Raw genomic sequence first — 21,293 nt, forward strand, 5'->3', positions numbered from 1 at the left:
CTCTGGACTGTGATAGAAAATTTAAATAGGAATTTAAAATCAAGTCCTTCTTCCTTATTCCAAGGGGTTAAAAAAATCTGCACTGTTTCTAAAATCCAAATTCTTTTCATATTCAGCAGCTCTGAAAACGTTCCTTCTGCAGACAGTCTTCACTTTTAGCACTGTCCGGTGCTGTGTTCTCCGTGGAGACAGATGACAGCAGCACTGAAAGTGTTCTCTCTGTAGACACTCTTCACCTTTAGTGCTGTCCGAGGCCGTGTTCTCCATGGAGACAGATGAGGTCACTGCTCTGGGAACCCCCAGGTGTTCCCAGTAAGTTAGTGTTTAAACTACCAGAAAGGTTTGAAAGAGAAAAGTCATGAGACAGGTTTTGTCTTTGTCAGAAACTTATCTAACTTCTGTTATTGGATAGATAATGGAGAATCTTAGGTGGGTTGGCTCCTCGTTTTATAACCAGATAGTTTTAAAATTCACTCAGGAATCAATTATATAACAAGAAAATTTGAAATGTTTGAATTTGAAACAGTGCTTCTAAAAACTGAGATAAATTGAGTTGGACAGGTCTTTCTGTTTCATGTTATATGGAACACACTGATAAGTGTGTCTGTCCCACAAGTTTATGTGATAAGAAATAGCAGCAGGACATGGCCATTCTTTACATTAGCATACAAAGCAATGAGTTTCATTATGGCGTTCACTCCTATGACCCTCTGCTCTGCTCCTACTTGACCTTCACTACCCATCGCTTGCCATCACAGTGGGATACCAACCTGGGCAAGCATGTTCTTAAAGCAACATAAGGCTCTTTTTTTTCAGTGACTGCAACAGCAACAGGAATTCCATTGCCTCCTTCACGAGTATCTGTAGCAGCCAGTGCAGTTCCTACTTCCACAGTGACGAGATGGACTCAGGTGCGTGTGGTAGATAGCTGTGCTCTTCAATGTTAGTAATGTCCAAGAAGCCTGTAAGAGGGGGATTGGTTTTTGAATCCACATGCATTTTTAACTTTATTAGTCATTCTCCATGGCCACCCATATTACCTTGTGACCAATAAAGTGAGTTTCCAAATCCCAGTTATAAAAGTAGTACATATAAAAGTGTTATTTAACAATAGCTTCTGATCTTCCTGTTCCTTGTGAAAGGTCCTAGGCACACTGGAACCAAAGACACTGGAACCAAAGACACTGGGCATGGGCGCTTGGGAGGAGACATTTTAGCCTAAGGCACCAACACCTGAGAACCTTTTATTTAGTCAACAGGGAGAGGGTCGTTAGAAAACATGGGTTGATACTTTATGCTGTCTGTGATGGACATTGCTTTAGGACCATGATCCAAATGCTCTGAGACCTGATACCATCTTTTTTTTTTTTTTTATGTGGGATAAGAGCTCATTTTGAAGTGCTTGTATGTTATCAAATATGAGACTAGTTCAATGTGTTAAAAATGGGATGGGGGTTTGGCTTTTTTTTCATATAGGTGATGAGCTTCCTATCACTGTCCGGATATCTCATGATAAACAAGACAAGATACATACTTGCCTGGAGCAGCTCTTCAGCCAGGTATGATGGGACAGTTGGGGGTCTTTTTTTTTTTAAACAAAATTAAAGGTTAGAAATCTTTCAGATGCAAAGATCTTGAAAGGAGAATAGAAATGTTTGCATCTGTCTCTTTGTCTTCTTTGCTTTAAAAGAGGCATTCTTACAACAATTAACTTAAAGGATACCTGTGAATACCAAGAGTTTTGTAGAAAACTCTATGTCAAACTAAAAAGAACCACACACACTGAACATACAGGAGGTGCCCTCTACTAAAAAGAACCACACACACTGAACATACAGGAGATGCCCTCTACTAAAAAGAACCACACACACTGCACATATAGGAGATGCCCTCTACTAAAAAGAACTACACACACTGCACATACAGGAGATGCCCTCTTGATTATTTGTGGGTTTTCTGAATGTTTCCTGCACTTTCTGGACTTTCATGTTAGGAGTTTGATGTCGGAATGTTTCATAATCATAATTGAAATTAATAGTATTGAAGCTTTTAGCACTTTGGAAATAATTCTGTGTTTTTAAAATGTAAATTCTAAACTTTCACTTTCTTTGGTGAAGTAAATTTTTATTTGGTAACTTTTTTAATTTATAAATGACTAGGAAAAGCTGGAAATATTTAAGTGGAAAGATGAGTTGATTATAATATTTTGCTTAAAGATAAGCTTCACTAGCATTGTAGGTTTTCAAAACCATTTACTTAAGAAAAATGTTTTATAAGATATATTCATATATGTATACATATTTATATTCATATATGTTATGAATACATATAACACTCAGAAATCTACCCTTAATAGATTGATTCAATAATCAACCTCTTGAAAGGACAAGCTGTTATAAGGGCCTTTGAGCAAACCAAATATCTCACACCAGGTCGAGGATTACAAGGTATGTTGGACATAAATATCAGATGATAGCATAAAATAGGCAAATAATCATGAGGCAAAAAATAACATAAGAAGAAAATACTTGTTTTTGTTCTATAATTCTCTATTTCTGTTTGGATCATTTGTGAAAAATATTTAAAATCACTACATTATCATTTATAAATTTTTTATGTTTCTTTGAAAGTTTGAAACACTTGATTACTCTAGAGGCAAAAGCAGAAAGGCATGAATTAAAGACACAAAAGGCTTACAGTTTTTTTGCAGAGGACTATGATCTAGCTGGTCATATCCCATGTAGGGGAGGGGCTCTCAAGTGTAGCATTACTAGGTAGGCTTCAACAGCAGAGCAGCCTTCGCAGATCTCTATTTCAGTATTCACAATTGAGCTTCTGCCTATGTTTGCTTCCTGGGTGGACTTTCTATAAGAAAATAACATTGAGCTTTGATTTTTAGAGTTAACACACTTTCTGTTGTAACTTCACTAAAGAAACTATGAATGCTATTCTAGAGTGATAAAATAGACAAAAGCAAGCAAATTCTAAAGCCAGTGGCCTTGACTTAGAATCAGTTGACACTGATGAGAGATTTTCCATATTTGATTAGAATTCCAACAGGAAATGGAGGCAAAGCTGAGTTGCCCCAGGAGGCTGCGGCTCCACCTCAAGCAGGATCCTTGGAATCTTCCCAGCAGCGTCCGGGCTCTTGCACAGAGCATCAGAAAATATGTTGAAGGTCAGTAGGAAAGGCAGGGAACATTGTGATAAAGTGGATATAGTGGTAACAGCAATAATCACTTTAAAAGCCTGTAAAACTAGAGTCTTGTAATGCTCCATTGCTTTTTGCAGTGATTCTCATTCTAAAGCAAATAAGAGGAATGTAGAAGGTGAGGGAGGAGGAGATAAAGGAGGAATAGGCTTGAAGGCACTGCAGACTATATCGTAGAGAGAATTCTGAAGGAACAGAACTTTGTGCATTGACAAATGAAACATCATGAGCTTAATAGTTTGGAATTAGAAATAATTATTGAGGAGATTATGAGGAATTAACCAAAAGCTTATTTTTTTTTAATAGGAAGCTTAAAAAGTCTACTGTATATCTGTGTGGGACTCAAATTAACTTCATAGATTGCATCACTAGTTTTGAAAGTTTTGGCCTTGCCTTAGGGTCACTGGCTGCATGACATTATTTAGGTGATGTCTTGAAATTGTCCGTCATGACCTCTAAGTTAGAGATCAGGTCTGGAGATGTGCAGAGAGCAGGGATGCTGCTGGCTGTACCCCATGTGGAGGGTGGGCTCTCACAACACAGGATCATTTATCTTCAAATATTGACAGCACGAAATTAGAGAATTGTGAACATCATTCTGATGCTTATAGTTTTATTTCTTAGCTCTTCATTTGATACTTAGCTGTAATAAGTGGTATTCAGCAAGAGTCTAACAAGAGTCCAACTTTAGGGTAAATTAGAAAAAATGTTTTGCCATCAAAAGACTAGCTCCTCTCTCTCATTTGATAGAGTAGTCTGGGCAGACAGCCTTCCTTTTATGTCTCAATTTCCTCATTTAATGAATATTATACTGGAATATTAAGTCTTCTGCATAGAAATATACTCAAATATAGCACATTTGAACACTGAGTTGAGTAGAGAGACATTTGGATAGATGTGGATGGAAAGTTTCCCCAGATAAATAACAGATGTTTTATACATTGATGAAATGTTTTGCTGTTTGTAACTGGATTTCTTGGCTATATTTTAATTTTATGGCTTTATATTGTGGTTTCCTGGGACACTTATAACATCCCATTTGATGAAAATTCTGAATCAAAATTGCCCCAATTAATGAATATTTAAAAATGAATGGATTTAAAAGACACATTAGGGAACTGAAGTACATGCTTTATGGAGGGAAAGCCATATTTTCTCAAAATAGTTAACTCTTAGTAGCATAAAGCTCCCAGTAGTTATAAATTCATAGCTCTTCTCACCATCTTTTGAGGTTTACAATGATAAAATGGATTTAATAGCATTTGTTTTTCAAACAAGCACAGTATTGATTAGAAGTGCACATACTTCTAAAAATATTGTTTTGTTACTTTTAAAAAAAGATACAGATTTGTAATGTAGAAACAAGCTTACTGAAGAAAAATACTTTTAAATCTTAAATTATTATCTCAAGTTAAATTTTTATACTCTTTATTCCCCAAGGCACAGTTGAAAGTCATAGACTTAGATACCTCAGAGATTGACTTATCATTTGTTTGTTCATTTGATTGATTGATGTTATAAACATTGCTATTACCCTTGGTCATGAAACTCCATTAGCTTGTTTAGTCTGACTGTATGTCCTAAGACTCTTAGTCAAGAGCCTTTTGCAGACTTTAGTTCTGTCTGTTTTTCTAAGTTCATTTGAGATGCACTTAATCTGGGTAAAACTTCAATTGTCTTGTGTTAAATGATTCTTTAAAACATAATAAAAACCAACTAATTTACTATCCATTGCTTCAGCCTACTGCCTACTGGGCTGCTCCAGGGAGAGGGTAAGCTGTGATTATTTTCAAAACAGTCCTTGTAATGTGGATTATCCTCAGGTCACCTCCCCAGTCCCTTACCACTTTGTTCCACTTGCTTCAGTGTAATTTTTATCCTCCCTTTCAAACTGTAAGGAATGATGTAATAAATAGAGCCCCATGGATACTAATAGGTAAAAAATTAACTTATTGATAATTGGCTACAAATGTGTGTTTTACATGTGTCAACAGAGTGATTCCATTTATGTTCCCTGATATCTGACTTACAATTTATACCAAATATAGTATCAGAATATGGTGATTCTGTGGCTTTTATTTATGAAGGATTGCTACATGCCATTCCAATGTTAGATGAGTATTTACTTATCTATACATAGCCTACTGAATGGGGGAGGGGTGTGAAGAAGATAGTAAACAATAGCCAATTCAAATGGTGACTGATTTAAGATGTCACAAAAATGGTCTCCTGCTTAAATCCTTCAGCTAAGCATAGGTTCCTATTATCAGCTACATTAAAGTACATTTACTTAAATTTTGCTCAATTTGTATTACATGAGTTTTCTTAGCAAGATAAAAAAAAAATGTTTCATTACCCAGATAAGGCAATGGCTGGCCAAAGAAAGATTCTATCCAGGTGCAGGCTAATGAACCAATGAGTTCATTGGAGCTGTTTACAGGAGCATGGTCTAGGGATAACTCATAGGAGTATAGTTGACTTGCTGACATCTGCATCACCAGAAAACCCACCCCAGCATGTGTGATAGATAGCTGTGTTCCCTGCATAACTTGCAGGCAGCCACATCACTGAAGCCCCACCTCTCCCCTGAGAGGTTTTCTGCTGACATAGTCAATGGGAGAGCCTTTGTGAGTCTTCTAATTTTCCTGAGCTTTTGGAATCTGCTAAGTTTCTTGTGACTTTAATAGGTACTCTCCCTCCAAGAAGGAGTATTTCCCATGCTCTGTAAGTGATATTTTCTCCTCTTCTTTTCTTTTAAAACGGCATTCTTTTAAAGATCTCCTATTTCTCCCAGAAACCTACTTCATCCCCTCTCTCTCTCTCTCTCTCTCTTTCTTTCTTTCTTTCTTTCTTTCTTTCTTTCTTTCTTTCTTTCTTTCTTTCTTTCTCCCTTCCTTCCTTCCTTTCTTCCTTCCTTCCTTTCTTTCTTTCTCTTTCTTTCTTTCTTCCTTTCTTTCTTTCACCCTTCCTTCCTTCCTTCCTTCCTTTCTTTCTTTCCCTCTTCTTTCTTTCTTTCCTCTTTTCTTCCCTTCTTTTCTGTATTTATCTCAATATATTAAGGCATGTTTTTTTCATTCTCTATGTTGCCTTTACAATGCTAATAATTTTCTATCCTCCTCTCTATGTTTTCTGATTTGTACACCATAAGACCAAGCATTAATAGTTCATTCGTCTACCCTAGAGCCTTGTAGTGATTTTCTCTTTGATGAATCCAAACTCATCAGTCTAATGTTAGAAGCTACTTTTTCCTTGAACTTTATAATTGTAGCTCAGTCCTAGTTTCTTTGGTATAAGAGTCTCTCTATGCTAGATGACAGCATTCTTTGTCACTTACTTTCTGATGTATTTCTTTGCTGACACTATTTCCAATGGTGTTCCATCTCCCTGGTGATCTAAACTTAAGTTTCTATGAAGTATTTTCTTGTTGTAAATTCTATATCAGGTTCAATGAGTTTTAGGTTACAGTAGTAGCACTCTTCCTGTATACACAGCACTTTAGAGACTTCCAAGGATTTTACTTGTATTTCCTGTTCATTTTTTTCTACACAGGCCATTATATAGATGAAGAAGATATCATCTATGAATGAACTGAGACTGAAAGTAATTGTTAAATTTTCTAATGCCACAAAGCTAGGTTATAGTATACTGGTTCTCAGTTCAATATACATTTCTGCCACTGATAGATATCCTTTTGTTCTGTCAGTCTTGTTTGTAAACATCAATGCGCGTTGAAGTGTTGTCTGATTTTTGATCAGTTAATACATCCCCATTCTTCAACACCTATAAACCTACATAGAACAGGATACTTTGTAACCTTTCTTTTTTCTTTTTTCATCCATAGTGTTGGTCATATAGAAGGAACTTAATACTTTATAAATTTTTTTTTATGCAAGTGCCCTATTTACCATTGGTAGCAGATGGCCAAAGTGATAAGTATGACATTAATTTATACTTGTCAAATCTTTGTGATTGGCCTGCGTAAGATGGAATAGCAGAGTATATTAATTTATATATATATATATATGTATGTTTTTGCTAAAATTTTTCATCATAGTAGCAAGCATTAGCAATACAACATATGTTAGGGAAGTGTTGAATGGTGTTCTATTATGTTTGTAATTCATAGATGAAAGATATTTTAACATCATGAACAATTGGTAGCATTTATCTTTGCAGGTGGACAACAGTAGAATGTCAAGTAAATAGAATTTGGATAACTAATATAATAATATTACCATGTTACAGTGTGAAACATATTGTGGAGAGTGGACAATTAACAAATGTGCTTTCTTTCTCTGCAGAAGTGAAGTGCCGCACACTGCTGGCTCTCCTTGAATACTCAGGTAATGTTTCCTTCTAGTTTTACTGTCAAAAATCTATGACTCAAGATCATAAAATTCTTAAAATAGGAAATCAATTCTTTCTGCCACTTTAAGAGATAAAATGAGTCTTTGACACCTGCCTTCTTCAAAGAAGTGGAAAGATGTTTTTAAAAATATTTATGTGTTTTAATAAGAGCACAAAAGCTTTTTCTCACTTTTGATCATAAGTACATAAGAAAATACATATAAACACATATTAAAACAGACTCATTAATAAAAGAAAGAGTAAGCTGGGCATGGAAGAGCGGGCAAGCACTCTCATCCCTCAGGAAGCCAATGAAGGAGCAGCATCATAAATTTAAGTCCATCCTGGGTTACACAGCAATAACTTTCCTCAAGAAAACAAGAGGAAAGAGTGTAGGCTGCAGTAAAGGTCATTGTTGATATGTGAATATGGGATTCATCATGAAATCTCCTAATTGTAGTTATGGCCACAAATTTATATAAACATTTTACAGATTATACGTTAACATACTTCTAACATGCATTTAGAAGAATCTCAGCATAATTAACAATGATGCCAAAGGACAATTAAACACTTGATCAAACTATTAATTGCAGAGGGTAAGCCATTAGTCTCTTCAAAGTAAGCACTATTTACTTTTAAAGACCTAAAGTGGCAGTTGTCACAAGTGTCCATCAAATATGTGTTACGAAAGAATGATGGTCTGAGAATATAGCTCCATTGGTCGAGTGCTTGGCTAACAGACTGAAGCCACTGGCTTGCTTCTATAGAGTGGCATGATGGCGCCTACACACTCTCAGGAAGTAGATGTTTTGGAAGTGTGTAGGAGCTCAGCATTGTCTGCATCATGGCACCTAGGAGGAGGTTCTAATGCAACAGTGGGCACAGAGCCTTTACCCAATTGGGAGTGAATTTTTCTTTTTTTAGTATTTAAGAAGCTCTTAACTTCTTAACTTAAGGTTCTCACCAAGTTCCTAGGGTTGTCCTTGAACTCCTTAGTTGAAGTGATCCCTCAGCCTCAACTGTTTGAATATATGGGAAATCCTGTCACAACCATCTTGGGATTTTCCTTTTGATGGCAGGACTCTCAAAATTGTATCACAAGTACATGACTACAGGTAGAGGGTAATTTGTGACAGTTTTAGAGCCTATCACACTTGGAAGCTGTTGGGGATGAATAACTTGAGTCAAAATAAAGAGCTTTCTGTTACTTGGTTGGCTGCTTTGTGCTTTGTTTCTTGATTATCATAAGAATTTACCCAAATAGTTTACAGTGAGCAATTTTAAGAAATAGCAAAAAGCAGTTTTGAATTTCAAATTCAGTTTCTTCAGTTCCAGTAGTGGTCCTGGACTGCACAGCTTTCTCCAGTATTGAGGTGTCTGCTTTATCAGAGAGTGTTGCTGTCTGTATGTGTGCTTATGTATATGTTTTAATATAGGGTCTCATGTAGCCCAAGATGCCCCAAACTCAGGATGTGGCCCAAGCGCAGGAGTCCTGTGGACTCCTGGCTCAGCCTCGAGGGTTAGGCTTGCAGGCAGGTGCTGCGGCACATAACTGGTAGAAGCTTCTTTTCTTCTTACTTGTATTTTTCTATTCTACCTATGCTTCCTTTTGTTACATTTTCACTCACCATTTCTTCCCTTTATGCATGGTATGGCATTTAAACAATAGCCGAATTTATCATTTTGGCTGTGAACTGTTATTTTTTTTATTAGAAAAAGAATAGATTCTATCTGCCAAATTCTCTACTTAACCATTTTATCCTTTGGAAATGTTCCATATTTATTTAGAAGCCAAAGATAAAAATTTATTTTTCTGGTTTGGGCCTTTAAGTTTTTTAAAAAATAGTTTTTTTAAAGAACTTTATACATAGGCCCTACATCATTCACACAGCCCTCTCTTCCAAATCCTACATGTACTCCCTCCCAAAGTCATGATCTTCTCTTGAACTATTATTGTTGTAAGCATACACATATGTAGATACATGCACACACACACACATACACACACACACACGCATACACACACACACACACACACAGACACATATACACACAGTCACACACACAGACACACATAGACACACACACAGACACACATACACACAGACACACACACAGACTCACACACAGACACATACATAGACACACAGAGACACACACAGACACACACACAGACACACACAGACACATACACATACACACACATACACACACACACACACACACACAGACACATACAGACACACACAGACACACACACACACACACACACAGACACACACACACACACACACACACACACACACACACGACCACTTGGGAATGGACAACCTGTGTGGGAGCTCATCTGTGCAGGGGAGTCTGCTTCTCCCTCTCTAGCTAGCCTTTGACTAGAGGCAGTATCACTACCATTCCTGTTCCCTAGAACAGGGGAGTGATTGTGTTCTTGTCTGTGCTTGTTGTTCTCCCTTGCCCTACCATCTGAGTCAGTACAATACCCATCAATATTTCTGTGTATGTCTCTGTCCCCTTCAGCGTTCTTTGTCAGCAGTAAATTAAAGCATTTGGACTTGTAAACAGCTGAAATTACACAGAGTATTGAATTTGTTAGGTATTTACAGAAGATGAATATAGTAGGTACTTAAGTATTGAAAGGAAATTGAAGCTTTTTTATAGGAACAAAGCCCACTTTTATAAAAAAATATATTCCCAGTACAAGAAAAATTGTAGATCTTCAAAAAATAATTAGAAAGCTGTTACAAACCCCTTTCTTTTGCTAGAAGCTGGGCACAATTGTTAAGATGTTTGCTGAAGTTCTTTTTTATTTTATATGTTATAATACTAGGACGTGAGAAGAGCTTTGGCATAGAGGGACACTGGGGAATTTTGAATGACTACATAATTTAAAGGAAAAGAGCAATTGTCTTTATTAGATACCTAAGAGTTAGGGAGTAGAAATGAATATTCTCTTAGTTATTTTCTCCTTCCATTGCTAGGGATTGGAGCCAAAGCCTTTTTCTTGTTCATGCTGGGAAGCACTCTACTACTGAGTTACCTGTCTAGCCCAGAAACCATTGGCTTTGATAGGGGCTTGTTAGTTGCCTGTAAAGCCCATGGGTGTACCTCATGTGATGGTTTTAAAGCACTTGTGTTCCAATGGAAAATCCAGCCACATAAACAGACTCTCAAAGTGCTATTAATTATCCATCTTAGAGATGTCCTGGGTCTATGATGGCAGACAAAAGTTCACTATGTTTCCTGATAGAGAAAGAGAAAATTTCACAAAGGGAGATACAATATTTCAATAATTCAAAGAAATCCACCTTTTAGTGCATTGACTGTTAAAGTTTGTAGAGGAGTCTTCTCACTAAAGAAACACAGAAACAAACTATGGGCTGGAAGGCCAGTTAGCAAGGCATTTAATGTTTGAGGGTGCTGAGCTTTTCTGCATGTCTCAGTGCAGGTCTGTGGACACAATTTTTTTGTTTTGTTACAGTTTCACAGCTGTAAAAATCTTGCTGCATTGTGGGATGAGAGGAGGGTATGGGGCATTGAGGAGCTATGAATAATAGGTGGGGATTAGCATCAAGCAGCCCTGATGCTACTTTCTGTTTTCTACTTTCTGTGGAAAGATAACTTTTTAAAAACTTGCTTGTAAAACTCTCAATATACAATGTAGATTAAGTATGTTCTGAAGTTCACATAAGCCCGTCATCTGTTCTCTGCTGAAAACAGCAAAGCAGTGCATGATTATCACCCTACAAACAATGAACATTTGATGTCTTGCATAGCTATATATTCTTCAATGGCTAGGAATGTGGCAAAGACTCTGACTGAGGCCCCTTGTCCTCCAATAATTGATACTAAGCTTCATTCCCATAGGGCATACCATGTTAAAATAAATCAATGAACAAGTAGATTGTATATTTGACAGAGTTATCAACACTATTTGTGTTAGAATAACTAATGACTGTTAATTGTGATCTCTTCTGATTTGATAATGGTTGAATGAAAGTTGTCTTATATGTATATAGACTATAGTAGAATGAGTCCATTAAGTGTCTAAGTATTGGAAAGATGTAATAATAAAATTTGAGAATTTCTTTTTAGAAGTATTTTGGACATCATTATTTTTACTAGTAGTGCAGTTATTAACCCTGTGATCTCTGCTACAGATGATGAGAGAGCCAGAGCCTATCTTCCCTTGACGATGACTTCCCATTCTTTTATCAGCAATTTCTGCCAAATTTTAATATATTCAGTTATTTTCAGGTTATATGTGGGATTATTCCTTCAACAGCTACTGAGTATTTTTTAAAGTTTATCTAAGTTTGTAGCTTTCCTTTAGGACACTAAGGCCTTTGGAATATGGGTCTTAAGTCAAACTGTATCCACAGATTCCAAGAACCCCTGGAATGAACGCATGCATTGTCCTGCAGTAACCTGCACCCTGCGTTTCATTGTTTCTCTCCACTCAGTCAGTAGACAGCTGTTGGACCCCTACTCTGTTAGATTGGTACAACTCAAACCTGTGTTGTTCTTTCTGCTTGAGAGAAGGATAAAGTTTATTCCAGTTTTCATGTTGGCTAGCTACCTGCAAAACATCTTTCCCATCTAACAGCACAGGGTACGAAGGGAGAAATCTATCATGCACATGTTGGTTAAATTAATAAGCTGAACCTTATAAAATTAGCATATTTAACTCTCCTGATCTACCAAAGAAGATTCATACAGTTCAACCTAATTAAGGAATATTTTAAATATAATATTGTATATTTTAATATTAAATCTATTTTTATGAAAAATATTAATAGTGAATATTCCTCACATTAAAAGTAATAGAAAACAACTGTATTGTGTGGAAACACAAGTGTGATGGTTATTAAAAACAGATGCTCAATGTTCTTGGTAAATGACTTAAAAATTGTGTCTCTGTCAATAAAATGAGAATTCAATACTGAAGACATCATTTTTCTTTATGTTTTACACCAATATTGGTAGTAACTGTTCACTTTACAGGTTCTTTAAGGCCTCAAAATATCCAGCCCATTTGGGGAGGGGATTAATTTGCCCTATGTACCTCTCCTACTTACCGTTTTCATCCCAGGTAGAAAGTAGGGTCTGAAGATCATGTAAGCTGCAGTTTGCACTGATGCCACATGTGACAGATTTTCCATCGTCTTCATCTAGGAACAAGGCCTGGAGAGGCAGATCACATGCAAAATATACCTTCAAAGTTGGTTTGCCAAAGTCATCCGACTGTTGGATAGTACTTCTACTAGGCATGTTAAAATCAGTGCATGCTGAAACTAAATTCATTCATATGTCAGAGAAAATACAGTAATCTCCAGTTTTATTAATGTAAATGTATTTACTACTCAGGAAATGATTAGTTAGTTCGTAAGGTGTATATTTGGTTACTAATTCAAGTAGTTGGTCAGCAAGTATTCTTTTTCCACATACATTATCATTGGGGTAGGTTTCAAAGATGGTTATATAAAAAATACTAATACTGTTTCTCAGCATAAACTATACATTTAGACTTTGAGTCATTTTAACAAATAAAAATTGCGTTGTATAAGGCAAATATATGAAGGTTTACATTTTCCTCGTTTTTATAAAATAAATTAATGATTACAAAATAGAGTCACAGGCAAATAAAGGAAATTTTTATTTTAATTTGTATTCTTTGGAATTTTCATATATATATACCCAATATATATGTATATGACATGTGTTAATCATATATATCCTTCATTCCCCTATTCCAGCTATTCCCAGACCTCTGATTTTATCTCTTGCCCAATTTCATGTCCTTCTTATTTATTTTAGTTTATTTTTCTATTAGTATCTTTTAGTCTACTGACTCTAATTATTCTATCTGTGTGGATTTGGGCACATTTCTCCTTCCCTTTTATTCTTTTAAGTTTATTGATTCACCTGTTCACTCAAACTTTATTTTTGAGCAGTTATGTACTTGGCTCTGCTAAACACTGGGGATATAAGGAGTTACCTACTCTTATGGTTATATGTACACATGCACACATATACATATGGCATATGACAATTGGTAAGCTCTTTCCTGGGGAGGGCTATTCCTCCCATTGTCAGCTTTCCTTGGTTGTTTGTAGTGCTTTGTGTAGGATTCAGGCCGTCTGAGCTTTCCTCATCCATTTTGGCATGCCTGTTATTGTTGGATTTTCTCAGCTCATGTTTAGACAGTCATGTTAGTGAGAGTTTATGGATGTAGTTTCTGACATTACTAGAAGACACAATCTCACAACAAATTCCCTTGTCCTCTGGCTCTTAAACTCTAGCCTCTCTTCCACAATGTTCTTTGAGCATTCTGTGCAGGAGTGTTTTCTACATGTATCTACTGGGACTGGGCTCCACAACTCTGCATTTTGATTGGCTGTAAATTTCTGTAGTGTTCTCTTTCTGTTTCAAAGAGATTTTTGTGATGAGTGGTGATCAATACACCTATCTTGGGTGTAAAGATATTTAGAATTAATTAGGGATTACTCTGGCTTAAAAAAGTGACTGTTTTACATTCTTCTCTAAGACCCATGAATTCACTATCTCTAAGTTGTTGGCTGGGTTTCTAGTAACATCATGGTTTCTTTCATGCTGAATGAATTCTAAGTTCAACCAGGGAGCAATTGGTTAATGCCAGGGTATGTGTGCCACTAGTGTTCCATTACGGTTATCATACCATGTAGGTGATGGTCTCCGCAACATTTTTTGTTTTTTTATTGCTTTTTGAGACAGGGTCTCACTATGTATCCCTGGCTTTCCTGGAACTCACCATATGGACCAGGTTGGTTATGATCTCACAGAGATTGTGCTGAGATTAAAAGCATGTGTCATCATACCTGGTTACTGCAGTAAAACTTGCTTTGTATTCTTTTCCATCACAGATAGTGAGACCCATCTCCGGAGAGACATGGTTTTCTGCCAAAGTCTTGTGGCCACTGTCTGTGCCTTCTCTGAGCAGCTCATGGCTGCCTTAAACCAGATGTTTGACAACAGCAAGGAAAATGAAATGGAGACTTGGGAAGCCAGCAGGAGGTGGCTGGACCAGATTGCAAATGTGGGTGTGCTTTTTCACTTCCAATCACTTCTGTCACCAAATTTGGTAAGTGATCTTATGACTGCCATTGCAGTCATGTTGTTACCAAATATGAAGCAGTTGGTCATCTTTGATACTTTTTTTAAAAATTAATTTATTTTTTACACTCTATATTCTGTTGTCCACTCCCACACCCATTCACCCTTTGACTGCTCCACATCTCACACCTCCTCCCCATTCCCTTGCCTCCAAGTGGATGCCCCCACCCACATCACACCTGACCTTTAAACTCCCTGGGGTCTCCAGTCTCTTGAGGGTTAGGTGCATCATGTCTGAATGAACACAGACCTGGAAATCCTCTACTGTCCCTTCGCCATTTAGGCTTTAATAAGAATATCGAATGTATTTCTTCTTTTCCGATTTTATCTCTTGTCTCTGGCTGCTGAAAGCTGGGAAGAATTTCATTGTTAATAGTTCTTGGATCCTCAATTATTGACTCGAATAAGTCATAAGAGGAAAATGCATTTTTATAAATCCACTAAGTCCAGAAATAACAACTTCCCTGACACTAGCACTCCCGGTGACACTGATAATCTGGGGCATGCTTCATGGAGCAGCTACTGTCTGGCAATCTGCTTAAACTTTGCCAGTTCTATACAATTTCAGTTGTTCCTTTGAAGGATAGTTCTCCATTAACAGTAAGAACACTAGCATGTATAGTAGAAAATGCCATGCTTAAGCATGGATAAAGATGAAAAAAATTCTCAAAATATAGGGAACTTTGGAATTTTTCATGGAGACTTTGTGTAGTTTTTGTGATGTCCTAGTACACAAATGTCCACTTTTATTTGTATAAACATTTTGAGGGCTCATAAACAGAATTCTGATTTTGAGTATGAGTTTTATCTGTTAAAGTACATACAGAAAATGCAGCTATCGAGTCAAATGGTTTTAAAACAAATATAATTGTACCGATATATCGAAATATCACTTTTCTTACTGTTGAATAGAGAAGTGATTCTTGTACTTCACATTCATAGAAGATTCTAGAGTGATAGGATAAGGGCATCCTTTTCAGAGTGGGTAAGAGATACAAAAGTAGATTCTTTAGAAAGGATTCTGTGTACTCCACATGGGTAAATTGCTTACTTGGTTGATTTGAAGTAGGATACTTTAAACAACTATTTAAAAACCCATAACACCTCACTCAGGATGATATTCTCCACATCCACCCATTTCCCTAAGAATTTCATAAATTCATTGTTTTCAATAGCTGAAGAGAATATCATCCTGAGTGAGATAAGCCAATCACAAAAGAACGCACATGGTATGCACTCTCTGATAAGTGGATATTAGCCCAGAAGATCGGAACACACAAAGTACAATCCACAAAACACAAGAAACTCGAGAAGAAGGAAGACCAAAATGTGAACACTTCATTCCTTCTTAAAAGGGGGAACAAAATACCCATGGAAGGAGTTGCAGAGACTAAGTATGGAGCAGAGTCTGAAGGAAGGACAATCCAGCCTGATATAGCTGTCTCCTGAGAGGCTCTGACAGTACCCGACTAACAGCCATGCATTGGACTGAGTACAGGGTCCCCAGTGAAGGAGCTAGAGAAAGGACCCAAGGAGCTGAAGGGCTTGCAGCCCCTTAGGATGAACAACAATATGAACTAATTAGTACCCTCAGAGCTCCCAGGGACTAAACCACCAACCAAGGAGTACAAATGGTGGGACCAATGGCTCCAGCAGTATATGTATAGCAGAGGATGACCAAGTCAGTCATCAATGAGAGGAGAGGCCCTTGGCCCTGTGACGGTTCTATGCCCCATTGTAGGGGAATGTCAGGGCCAGTAAGCAGGAGAGGGTGGGATGTCAAGCAGGGGAAGAGGGTAGGGAACAGGGGCTTGTTGTTGTTGTTGTTGTTGTTGTTGTTTTGGAGGGGAAACTGGGAAAGGATATTTTGTATGACATGTAAATAAAGAAAATATCTAATAAAAAAATAAAGAACAATTGTAGAGTTTAAAAAAAAACCCATAACACACCCTATGTAAATTATGTATGACAGTCAGCTTCCTTCCTCACAGTACAGTATTGTTGGCTGAGTGAATGAATGTATGTGTGAGTGAGATTTAACTCCTATCCTATACCCTTTAAAGTTTCTAATATCTAATCAGTTGCTGCTGCTTTGATTTTAGGCTTAATTTTAATTGAAGTTTCCAAGATTAGAAGAAAAGAGGTAGAAATCACAGAAACAATAAATTGCATAGATTAGAATGTATAAAGAACTTTCAAAACTCAATAGTAATTATAAAAATTACCTAATTTAAAAATGGGAATTCAAATAGATACTGCTCTAGAAGGTGTTATAATGGTCATTAAGTACCATTAGATAAATGCAACTCAGAGTACCAAGTAAGAGCCTTCTACAGTAACAAGTGTTGGTGAGGATCTGTATAAGTTATAATCCTCATAGGATTCTAAAATAACACAACATCTTCGGAAAACAGCAGAGCAGTATTTCAAGACATTAACATAGTTCCCATGTTCCTGGAATTCTAGACCTTAGGTAATACCCAAGGGAAACTTCTGTTCACTTAAGTACCTGTGACGGGGATGGAGAGATGGCTCAGTGGTTAAGAGCACTGACTGCGCTTCCGAAGCATCCTGTTCAATTCCTAGCACCCATATGGCAGATCACAACTGTCTGTAACTCCATGGGTCCAATACCCTCACACAAACATATGTGCAGACAGAAAGTGCACATGAAACAAAAATAAATTATTTTAAAAAAGAACTTGTGACAAACAGTCCTATTAATCTTATTCAATTTTAGCAACTCAGATGTTTATTAGTGGATGACTAAATAAGTAAAATATTGTGTTTCATATTATAAAATCTTGTTCAGGCATAGACCAATTTGTAGTACAGGTGAATGCTAAATAAACTACAGATGAGTCTTGGAAGCAGGGTCCTAAGGAAACTAGCCTGGTAACAAATGCATAGACTGTTTGCTTACACTGTGCGGAAGCATACTGAGTGGATACATTTCCGAGATCAAAGTCGACATCTGATTGCCTGCAGCTAAGAACTGAGGTGATGCCCCAGGGAGTCCTACTGGTGCTCAGTTTTCTTTGTTGTGATGAAAATATTCTTAAGTTAGGTGGTGATAGAAGTGTCTCGGCTCCACATACACTGAAGACCCTGATCTGTGCTCTCTGATTGGGAGACACTATACTCTGTGAGTTATCACAATGAAATTTTGCTCTCCTTAAAAGCTTACATTTATTTCAACCAGACATTGTTCACTCAGAGTTTACTTGGAAAAAGTTCAAGCAGACCTTTGTAGTAGGAACATAAAACCCTGAAAATGTACATGCCAATAGCATTGAGCAGACTGAACAGTTTATATTTAGGAATATATTCATGTACATGTATATGCACATACGCGGAAAATAATAATCAGTGACAAAAAAGAGGTTAGTAATTTGGAGGAGAGTGGGGAGGAGTACATTGAAAAGTTTAGAATGAGGAAAGGTAAGGGAGAAATGCTGTAATTAAATTATAACCTAAATAAACATACATATATACAAACATACCATACATACTTACATACATACATACAAACATGAAAACTCAATCTTAGCCGTGACTATGGCTCTCTGACACTGGGTTCCCTGGAGCTCTAGGCACATCCAGTTCTTACTCAGTTCAGTCACATGCACTGAAACAGGGTGACTCACACTGCAGTGTTCAGAGATGCCCGAAACATTTCTCCTCATTCTGTTCCTTGACATTAGAAAAACTGATGGGGTTTTTCAGCCCTGCCATAAACTCCCAGGTACAGGACTCCTTTCTAGTGCTTCAAAAGGAGTTTTGGAGTCTTGGGAGATGTTCAGTTGATAAGAGCTCGTGTTGCCTGTGCATGAAACCTGAGTTTGAATCCTCAGCATCCACTTTACACACACACACACACACACACACACACACACACACACACACACACACACACCACACACAATGGTCATGCTGCCTTGCATGCCTGTAACTACTTCTGTAGTGGAGGGATAGATGGATGGTCCCTAGAACTTGCTAATTGGCCTAGCACCAGTTTCAATAAGAGACTGTCTAAAAGATGAACAAGCGTAGGGCAGGACACCTGGCAACCCCTTTAACCTCCATAGCTGTACACACTCACGCGCTTGTCTACATATCTGAGAGACACTGTCCTTCGTGTGCTCACTTCTGTCCTATTGCATTAGCAGTTAATGCATTCTCTACAGAGCACTTAGGTTAACTATGATCATACAATTAATCTTACACATAGGACTTATCTCTTAATATAGCAGTTGTTTTCTTAATAACATGAATTACCTTCAAACAAGTTCAGCAAGCTTCTTAAGCTCAAACAATTTGCTCAAAGCTATTGTATGCTGAAGTGGGATGAGTGTAGTAAAAGAGGATCTAAAGAATTCTTATTGTATTCATGAAAATCTCATTATAGAAACGAGACAAGTGCTTGAAATGAATTGGATTCTTTCTTCATATTCTAGACTAAGGACCTCACAAAGATTGTGAACATTATACTTGTATATACGTCCCTTGGAAGACAAATATATTTATATATGGAAATTGTGTTTATCATAGTTTTAATAAGTAGTAATTAAACAACAAATAAATTATTATAAAATGGGATGTCTGTGATTTAATATAGCTTTTAACTTAAAATTAAGAGTTTTCTTTTTCTTGTTAGGTGTCACTTTGTGAGATTTTAGAAAAATCAAAGATAATTTGTAAATGAGCTTAGTATAATTAGATTCTATCTACAACCTAGACTGAAAAGTGTGTATATGTTCATTTAAATATTAATGAAATGCAAAGACCAAAAACTATAAAACCATGCAAGTAACCTCCCAGTATGTAGGACTTCATTTCATTTTGAACAGAGAGTTCTCATGGATATGTTGACACTCGTGTTTTCTGTGAAACAAAATGGAAGTGAAGGGAATTTGGTTGTGATTTACATTGTGCCGTGCACTCTGACAGCACATCATCCTGATCTTACAGATCCCCTTTCTTTATTGTAGAAAGATGAACAAGCCATGCTTGAGGATACACTGGTTGCCCTGTTTGATTTGGAAAAAGTTTCCTTCTTCTTTAAGCCGTCAGAAGAGGAGCCACTGGTTGCAAGTGAGTGATTTTGTATGCCTGGAATGGTTTTGGTTACAGATGTTAACATCTTTTCACTTGCATTCTGTTTATGTAATAAGTAGAATGATTGAAAAGTCCCTTTGACTTAGTAATTTTCCAACATTAATGCTGACAGAAGCTGTCATTTAGAAGTATTTGTAGTATGGTGAATCCATGCTTTAATATTCATGTCTTTACACTTTTGTAAATGGCCATCACTCTTCTACTATTTCAACCTTGTCATAAATGTTTAAGAAGAAGGTGTCTACCAGTCCAGAAATATTCAATTTGCTTATAAAAACATTTTTATGTGCTTCCTGTATGTAGTATGTGGTTCCTATGAATTGTAATAGAAGATATTCTATTACATTCTATATCTCTTCAGAGATAGACGGAGTCCTTATTCACCTTCTCAATTGCTAATACAGTAGATGGAGGCTCAATAAGTACCCATTTCAAATCCATGATTTGAGGAAATAATGATAATCAGTTTTTTACTTGTTTCATCAAAAACTTCCTTTGAATGCTTACTTCTTGCCAGTACTATTCTGGGTACCAGGTTCAAAGGAGTACTGAACAGATGGTGTCTTCCATGGATTATAAATTGAAGTGAGGGGAAAAAACTGAACAAGTCAGAAAAAAAATTAATTTTATGTTAAGATAAAAGCACCAATAAAATGGATCAGAATATAAAGATGAAGGAACAGAGTAAAACTTGCTCCTAATAGGATGGGGCACATCTACTGTAAGAGATCAGGGCTCTGAAGGAGCTGATGAAGAGTCATACAGATATTGTGAGAAGACTATCAGACTTTAGCTAACAGGTAAGGGAATGTTGAACATGCTTTCAACAAGCCAGCCTTCTTTGCCATGGTAGAGCAAGTGAAGAGAATAGAGTATGAGATCTAATAAAATATAGGACCATGTAGGGCTTTGTGCCATTGAGTTATCTCCATGCTTCTGGTTGCCAGGTATATAATAGCTCCTTGTTTACATATCTAAAAGGTTGCATCTTGCTGTAGTGTTACGGAGATCATCCTGAGGACAAGACAGATGCCCTCAGACCATTTAGGAAGCTTTTGAATAATCCAGCTGAGAAATCAGTGGACCAGGCTTGAGGGGACCTGTGGGGACGCTAAAATTAAAAATATCTACTCAATGAAGATAGAGGGGATAGAATTATTTCTAATTTCCATTTTTATTTATGAACAAGAAAGAGTAAGAATGTGACAGTATAAGTTAGTTATACCCAAGAGAGAACTGTTATCTGACAAGAGGTGGTAAATTTTGATTAAAACAATTTAAAATAAGTTATGAGTTTTCTGCTGATGTATATACAAGAATATATGCTCTTACTTGAAGGCAATAGGCAGTTTTGTTGAAGGGTGTGAAAATGATTCTGAGATGTCACCTAACATTCATTCTTTAAAGTGCTGCTTAAGGAGCTAGAAGCCTCCTTGAACATTCACTG

The 21,293-nt window shown here is 36.8% G+C and overlaps 1 protein-coding gene across 2 annotated transcripts in view; it reads left to right on the top strand.

Annotated features, from left to right (window-relative positions):
* Positions 1-21,293, top strand: part of Prex2 (phosphatidylinositol-3,4,5-trisphosphate dependent Rac exchange factor 2) — a 300,091-nt gene that overhangs the window by 193,899 nt on the left and 84,899 nt on the right. For both annotated transcript variants that reach the window (XM_031366853.1, XM_031366854.1), the window contains 7 exons: positions 817-911; positions 1,477-1,559; positions 2,357-2,447; positions 3,050-3,178; positions 7,513-7,554; positions 14,479-14,696; positions 19,720-19,822. In XM_031366853.1, coding sequence (XP_031222713.1) covers positions 817-911; positions 1,477-1,559; positions 2,357-2,447; positions 3,050-3,178; positions 7,513-7,554; positions 14,479-14,696; positions 19,720-19,822 — 761 coding nt within the window. The remainder of the gene's footprint in view (positions 1-816; positions 912-1,476; positions 1,560-2,356; positions 2,448-3,049; positions 3,179-7,512; positions 7,555-14,478; positions 14,697-19,719; positions 19,823-21,293) is intronic.

Source organism: Mastomys coucha, unplaced genomic scaffold (genome assembly GCF_008632895.1).
Source record: "Mastomys coucha isolate ucsf_1 unplaced genomic scaffold, UCSF_Mcou_1 pScaffold14, whole genome shotgun sequence".
NCBI lineage: Eukaryota > Metazoa > Chordata > Mammalia > Rodentia > Muridae > Mastomys > Mastomys coucha.